The sequence below is a fragment of the Pantherophis guttatus genome, chromosome 7, assembly GCF_059756535.1.
Source record: "Pantherophis guttatus breed Tessera chromosome 7, ASM5975653v1, whole genome shotgun sequence".
Taxonomy (NCBI): Eukaryota; Metazoa; Chordata; class Lepidosauria; order Squamata; family Colubridae; genus Pantherophis; species Pantherophis guttatus.
Window position 1 is genome coordinate 72,041,267 of NC_142069.1, and position 8,431 is coordinate 72,049,697.

General features: G+C 38.9%; 1 protein-coding gene across 20 annotated transcripts in view; it reads left to right on the forward strand.

The window, feature by feature from the left end:
- Positions 1-7,601, forward strand: part of PLXNB2 (plexin B2) — a 398,614-nt gene extending 391,013 nt beyond the window's left edge. For all 20 annotated transcript variants that reach the window (XM_087874217.1, XM_087874206.1, XM_087874218.1 and 17 more), the window contains 4 exons: positions 1,217-1,281; positions 5,141-5,216; positions 6,813-6,887; positions 7,464-7,601. In XM_087874217.1, the coding sequence (XP_087730343.1) occupies positions 1,217-1,281; positions 5,141-5,216; positions 6,813-6,887; positions 7,464-7,568 (321 nt within the window). In that variant the 3' untranslated portion in view covers positions 7,569-7,601. The remainder of the gene's footprint in view (positions 1-1,216; positions 1,282-5,140; positions 5,217-6,812; positions 6,888-7,463) is intronic.
- Positions 7,602-8,431: the final 830 nt, after the last annotated feature.

Sequence of the window (8,431 nt, forward strand, 5' to 3'; positions counted from 1 at the left end):
TGAGCTTTTAGTAAATCCTCCCAAAATGGGTGGCGTTACTAAATTTTTCTCTACTTGGTTTCTTTCTGGTATTCCTGATATCGTGAAAAAAATATGCTGAGTCCAGTCAAACCTTCTTGTACCCAGGGTTGAAGAAGTCTAGTAGATGTTGTAAGAGAGGGTACCTAGAAAGAGAGGTGGTAGTGGAAAAGGTAGAGGGCAGAGAAAGAACCACAAGTTGCTGTTACATTTGAATAAACACATGAGCAGGAGGTAGCAATAAAGAAAATGTATTCTGAGGCTTCAGAATACTGATGCTCAAGGAGTGTTAATCTGCTCTTCAGAAATTGGATTCTCTATAGATGTTTTCATGGGCTGCTAACTTCACCTACTGAAGAAGAATTGCTTTCCCAACAGCAGCAACGGATTTGGGGGGGGGTAGTCTATCTCTTTCATGCTTGTTTTGAAAGATAAATAACTTTTAAACACCATGACTTTTCTTCTTGCTGTTGATAGACCATATCAATATTCTGCTTTCCAAATGGTGTGCGGCTGCATCCATAAAGGAAGGAGAAAGTACAATATGATGGCCTCAGTACAGTGATGAAATCCTACCCGGTTCGCACCGGTTCGGGTGAACCGGTAGTAATAAAATCTACCGGTTCGGGGAACCAGTAGTAAAAAAAGCCACTGGTTGGTCCGGACCGGTATTTCCAACGATCAGTTGTGCCGCATGATTTATATTCGCTAGAAAGCAGGAAATCCTGCTTTCTAGTGAATCTAAATCGTGCGATACAGCTGTTCCCCCCCTTTGCTGTTCTACTTACCTTCAAACGGCTTCTTTTTCCACATGAAGTGCACGTTTGGTACACAGTGCACATGCACGCACATGCAGCATGCATTTGGTGCACAGTGCGCATGTATGTGTAGCATGTGTTTGGTGCACACTGTGCATGCGTGCACAGTGTCCATCTGGCGTGCACCGTGCATACATGGGCATCGAACTGGTGGCGACCGGCGGAGGATTTCACCACTGCCTCAGCATCATAGTCAACAAGATGGGTAGAACTTCAGTCATCGAGTAGATGTTGACATACATATATCTTGTTACCCATGATGCTGTGACATACACCTTATTGAAGGCAATGGATTTTCTACCTCAAATTTCTTCAATGCTAGGAAAAAAACAAATATATGAATTCCAAAAAATCAGATTTTATTGCTTTCTGTTTTACAGGATTCTCCAAGTAACAAGTTACTCTATGCAAAAGAGATCTCTACATATAAGAAAATGGTGGAGGAGTAAGTAGAGAGAACTACAAATTATTATTTTATATTCTCAAGGACAAAATGTTTGTTTCTCGCATCATATCTCTGCTTAGGGGCAAGTTGGGTCTTAAGTATATCCTGAATAAAAATTATCAAGTTAAAAATAATTTTACTAGAATATTTATCATAATAAAAGTGACCTGGAAATTAGGCAAATAAACTCAAATAGTATAGCAGTAATATATTCATTTTCAAAATAGATAGCAATTTAGCAATGCCAAATGAAACTGAATTAATGTGTAGAATGATTTTTCAACATTTGAATATATTCATGGCTTTTAAAAACATCATGATTTTTGCCTTTTGTATTTTATTCCAGTATTTCACTGTGATGGCTTTTACTTTTTGATTCAGGCATGTATGTTTGTTTGTGTGTAGTATGGATTTAGGAAATAAGATACTTACTTTAATTCCCCATCCAAGAAATACTTTCAAAAGTGAAAAAGTATGACAGCATATCTGTCAGGAAGCAAAACTTCCTGTGGCATGAATTTTTATAAGGTATCATCTACTCTGAGATAAAGTTTTTCTGGGTAGGTTAGAAAAGACAGTTTTTCTTTAGTGTAAAGAAGTCACTGAGTGGGAGATCAATAAAAGCAACAGAGAACATTTGGGGCTGAATCAAAACGAGAAATTTGGGCTTGTGGGTGCTTTAGATGGCTGCACAGATTGTTCTACTGTATCTTTTGGTTTCTTGCCTCTCGAAATGTGTTATGAGTATAGCAGATACTCTAATGAGCCACATCCTTATTACAGTATCTCCACTAATGAATCCATTTGGGAACTGCAATGAAGCATCCTGCTAAATAGCTGATTAGGAAAGTCATGCTGGATCATACTGGTATTCTTCAATTTATGACCATTTGTCCAGTGACCATTCACAGTTAATGACAGTGCTCATGCCCAAAGTTAACATATGCAAGCTGGCATATGTTGGCTGCACCAGGCCTTCTTCCTGAGGCCACATACACTGTTCTCCAAATCATGTGCTCCATTCCTTCCCCAAATCAAGTGCCTCATTTTTATGCTCTAGTAATGTTCTGCTCTTCTCCAGGACTCACAAGAACAATATTTGGAAATCATCAGGAACCTTGTTGTCATGGTGCTCTGCAAGACTTCGTTCTCCAAATTGCATGTACTAGTCCTTCTCATGATTGTTCTTGTTCTCATGATTCTTCAAAAACCTTCTGGTTTTCCCCAATTCTCAGAAGAGCAGGGATTCAATTTGAAGAATGAGGGCTTCCAAAGCACTGTGAGAACAGGACTCCTACCATTCTTCAAACAGCACATCTGTTCTTGTGAGACCTGGGGAAGACCATAAGGTTTCTAATGGATCACTAGAATGGGACATGCAATTTGGAGGAATGGCACAAGAGATTTGGAGAATGCCATAAAAGCTTCAGGAAGAAGATTTGGCAGGACCAGAAACTGCCTTGGATACAGTAGGGTCAGGCTGATTGCATCTTAGCAGCAGTAGGAAAAAGTGAAGGTCAGCTGGGCAGAGTAGAGCCTGTGAAACATAGGGTGATGGGCAGCTGGGGCTTATATGATCATATCTTGCGTTAGACTTCCCAGGGCTTTCCCTCATCCCCCCATGGCACACCTCACACTATTTCCCTGAGACTCAGTCTGTTTAATCTGTGATTTTAGATTAATGATAGCAGCCAGGGTTGTGGTTTCTTAAGTAATATGGTCATGTGACATCTCGCTTTATAACCACATAACTGAGTGATGGAAATTCTGATCCAAATTGTGGTATAAGTCAAGCCTATAAGCCTTTAGTGGGTTTAAGAGCAGCCATCCACTGAAATGCTTATGTTCAAACCAAGGGGCAAGGAGAGATGGATGTATTAGAAGCTCTAATGACTTGAAAGCTCTATAGAAAGTCACTTATCTCTATGTCTTATCAAGCATCCTATTGGGCTAGTCCTGGTTAGCTTATAAGTCTCAAGTGTTCTCCTCCAATGGTTAGAATGGGAGAAAGGCTGGCATGGAATTTGGCTGTAATACCACCAGATAGATAGCTTATTAGCCATAAGCAGACCCTTAACCAACCCACAGGCATCCTAAGGTTTCTCTGCCAGAATTCAACAGCAAAAAGGGAACAGTTTTGACAGTCTGTTTATTCATGAATTTTTTCTAAAGTTGAAAATGATGATAAAAATAGATGTCTCCCATCGTACTTACATTTCCAACCAAAAATATCCCAAATGTGATTTTTCTAGAGTTTAGACCAGTGATGGCGAATCTTTTCGGCACTGAGTGCCCAAACTGGAACATGTGTGTGCATGCGTGTGTGTGTGCACGCCGGAGCACCGGAAACCCGAAGACGGGTTGGTTGGTGCACACATATGCACCAGCCAGCTGATCTTTGGGTTTCTGGCGCTCTGGCATGCATAAAGACCAACTGGCCGGCATGCATGCGTGCACTAGGAACCAGAAGAACAGCTGGCGATGGCACACGTGCCCACAGAGAGGGCTTAGACAGTTAAGAATAAGTATAGAGACAATAAGTATAGAGCCTCGGTGGTGCAACGGACTAAAGTGCTGTTAAATGCTAGCACTTAGCTGCCAGCTGCCTGCAATTAGTGCAAGTTCGAATCTCACCAGGCTCAAGGTTGACTCAGCCCTCCATCCTTTCGAGGTAGGTAAATTGAGGACCCGGACTGTGGGGGCATTAAGCCAATTTTGTATAGAACAACACCGCTTAGAGGGGCCGAAAGCCCTAATAAGCAGGTATATACAAAAAAGTATGCAGGCTATTGCTATAATGCATTGTAAGCCGCCCTGAGTCTATGGAGAAGGGTGGCATATAAATTGAACGAACAAACAAACAAACAAACAAACAAACAAATAAATAAATAAATCCCTAAAATAGACCAAAAGTTGGTTCTCTCTTCTCATGACAATAGCAGATAGTTTCTTGTAGACTACCCCTATAATATTGCTAATACCTGGCCTACAGTAATGTTTTTATTCTGCATCATAAGAAACTATTGCTATTCTGATTCATTTTAGCTGTCAATAATTGCTCTAAAAAACCTGCAAAATCCAGCATGGAGAAAACCTCAGGTCCTGACATTAATCTATAAGGAGGATATCAGATCTTTTTAAATAAATACATCAGGAGTGGGTTCTAAAAATTTTTACTACTGGTTCTGTGGGCGTGGCTTATTTTGTGGGCGTGGCTTGGTGGTGGGGTAATGTGACTGGGTGGGAGTGGCCAACTTTTTTTTTTTTTACTTTTAAAAGCATTTTTTTCTACAACCGTAAGAGGTTGCAGAAAAAAATGCTTTCAGGAGCCTCTGACAATCAGGCAACTCAGCTGGGATCGCCAGAGGCTTTTAAAGGCATTTTTTTTTTTCTACAACCTCTTCGGCTGAAGAGGTTGCAGAAAAAATGCTTTCAGAAGCTTCTGACAATCCTAGCTGAGCCGCGCGATCATCAGAGGCTTTTTTTTTTTACTTTTAAAAACATTTTTTCGGCTGAAGAGGTTGTAGAAAAAATGCTTTTAAAAGTAAAAAAAAAAGCCTCTGATGAGGTGGGCGGAGTAAGTGAGCGGTGCCCGGCCGGGGACCGGTTCGGGGGCATGGCCAGCCAATGTTATTACTGGTTCTTCGAATTACTACAAATTTTTACTATTGGTTCTTGTGAACCGTTGTGAACCGGGAGCAACCGATCACTGAAATGCATCCAAGATAAAAATCAGCAACCATCCTTTAAAAATTCTAGTTCAATATAGTAATGTCTATTAAGAATATGTCATAAATTCAGTACAAAGTGTTGAAGTATTTTTAAAGGTTGTTATTTCAACGAAAACATTTTTTTCTAGTTATTATAGAGGTATTCGCCAGATGGTACAAGTGAGTGATCAAGATATGAATACACATTTAGCAGAGATTTCTCGAGTAAGTACAAAATTGGAAACAACTCTTTTTAAATGTACCTGATAAAAATAGAACTGCTGGGTTATTTGTTTTATCTTGAATTATTTGTACCATATCTTCTATTTTATATCATAAAATAGAAGATATGGAGTTTTTCCCACTTTCTGGAGTTTTTCCCACTTTCCCCCCCTCCCCAAGGTTTTGGCATTCCTAATAGTTTAGTTCAGTGGTTGACCACACTTGAGGTCAATGGGGGGAGAATCTTTAGTGGTTTCAAACCAGTTTTATTTTCATAGTTCCCTGAGTCAAGTTAACCAGATCGAACTGACTGACTGACTGATTGATCCATCTCTATTTTATATGCCATTCAAGCCAACAAGCTCAAAGTAGCTTTAAATAAGACATAAACAATGTGGGGTTGGGTGGGAATCAACATTATTCTGACCAGCAACCACAACATCCAATCCATAACAACTATTTTATAAACAGTGTATTCTCAAGGCTCTCAGGAAAGGACCCAACCAAAACTTTCTTGCAGCATCTTTTGTCATATCTGGTCTATCCCAAAGCATCTTAAATTGCCCCCAGAATCAAACTTGTAACTAGAAATCTCTTTCTGATAAGATGGTATCTGGGAAAATCTATCAGTCCCCATCATTAGGTAAGCCATTGCATTCCAAACCAGATGAAACCTCTGAGTGGTCTTCAAGGGTAGCCCATGTAGAGTGCATAAAATTAGTCAGCATGCATCACTGTGGAGTAGGACATCCTAAAAAAAGGCTGTAACTGGTTTGACCAGATGAAATTGACCAATGCTTTTCCTAGCTACCTTTTCTTCAAGTAGCAGCTTTGCATCTAAAATGACCCCTAAGTTACAGGACAGAACCAGAGAGTCCAAAATTGGGTTATCTCTGGTACCAGAAGGCTTCTGAATTCATAACTAGTCTGTTGTGCTGAGATTAAGCCTGAATCTATTCATCCTTACCCTATTTTACCCAATAGCTTCATAGGGATGTTAAGTACAAGAGTATTGGCTCCCTTCTCACAGGAAATAGTACCTCAAAGGCACTCCAGTAACATACCTTGCCTGATGCTATCAAAAGCCCCTAAAAAGTCTAGCAAGACCAGGGGAGCTGCATCTGTTTATCTGTCTGTATCTGTCTATCTAAGAGCAATCAATGTAATGTTAATACCAGCCGCAAACTTGAAACCTGCTGTAAGGGATCCAAACAATACATTTCCTCCTACAGTAGTTATAGACCTACTATCTTCTCCACAATCTTCCTTAAAATGAGGAGATTGGCGTTAGAAGACTAATTAAAGCAGCTGGCAAATACATCTGGAGTGTTGGTTTCTGCTTGAGGTATTATTTATTCTACAGTAATTCCTAAGATTGGGACAACAGTGTAGTGGCTGTAACAAATCAGCAAACAAGCTTGGTGTGATATTTCTGACAAAAAAAATAATCTTTACTTCCTTATCAACCTGGACAGCTATTAAAATTGTGGCTAGGAAGAAGAACAATATTACATCTGGTGCATCTATATAGGTTTCATTAAAGTTCTTGTGCAGCCAGCTCTATGTTTGACACCGTGTTTTTCTTGTTTAATTTAATAGGCCCACACAGACTCATTAAACACCCTTGTGGCTTTACACCAGCTCTACCAATATACTAACAAGTACTATGATGAGGTAAGCTTCTACCACTGAGTTTGTTTTATTATTATTCTGTAGAAAGTCATGAGATGGGTAAGATCTAACAAGCTGAGTTGCCTCCAGGATGATAATTTCCTGGTTTACCGGATGCTTGGCTTTGACCAAGAGGCTGTAATTCATATATGAGGAGAAATATACACCTTTAAAGCATGTTCAGAAGAATCCCATCTCTAAATATAGGTGTGTTCCATATGGTATTTTATATCCAAATATAACAGATTTCTTGACTACATTAAACAAGAACAGTGAAGAGTTGCTTATTAACAAAATGTCCAGGAGGCCTCAAATGTAACAAACCTGGCTTACCGCCCTTGAAGTAGATAGAGAATACATTTTGCCATCCATTTGATAGTAGTTTCTTCTCTTACATTTTGAAAATCCCACTGCTTACAATGAGGAAAATAGCTCTACAGATTCATTTTAGCAGGAAAGGTTCTTTCTGATTAATAGATAGCACCCTTTAAAACCCCTGGAGTATATTTCTGAAGAAATACTTATAGGATCATATTGTAATATCTTGACTTGAATGTTCTCCTTTTTATTTTCTTTTAGATTATAAATGCACTAGAAGAAGACCCAGCTGCACAAAAAATGCAGCTTGCTATTCGATTACAACAAATAGCAGCTGCTTTAGAGCATAAAGTGACTGACCTTTGATTTGAAAGCTGCAATAAAAAAGTCTGATCTGAAGATGTGTAAATTCATTCTCCCTAATAAGAAAATAGTGTTCTATTTTTTAATGTGTAATTACAATTTTAAATGAAAAAACAAAAGGCTCCTTTTTTATATAGAACCACTGTAATGTAAAGAGTTTTTACTGTAAATTATGCTTCTAATTAAAATCTTGTGTGGTGTATAAATGAATTTCCAGAGGGACGTGTGGGAGGTCCATAGGGGGAAGGGAGGGTGGGGGGCAGTTATACTCATTTAATCAAATAGTACAATTTTTGAAACATCAGCGTTTTTTAGAAGTCATTATGCTAGTAAAATCACTACCTATAATTTCTTTATATTTTAAGCAATATTTGTACTAGAAAAAAACAATAGCATATTGGAAAGATAAATGCAATATCCCCTTTTAATTTCAATAACTGGAAATAGCCTTTTCCCCCCTCTTTTTTTTGAAAAACCAGTCATCAATCTTCTGCTTCTGAGGAGGATATAAACAATTAATTTGCGATGACTTTCCTTTTAGGAGATTGCAGTGGATTGGGGTACCATATTTCTTTTACATTCATGTGAATGTTAAATGCTAAAACACGTGGTTGTAACTACTGCCCCCAGACCCACTTTTTCACAGTCTAAGGAGATGATGCTGTAGGTCTGTTGTGATGGTTTGGGGTTTTTTTAATCTTGGAAGGTGTCTGCAAGTCTCTAAGAACATAACTTTCAATCTTGTGTGCCAACTTTAGCGTACAACACAAATACTTAAACTTTGGATGGTGTTTATATTCCTCAGTAGGAAACGGGATGAAGTCCCAAGGTACTTCTAAAGAGCCAAAGTTGATCCAGTGTACCAT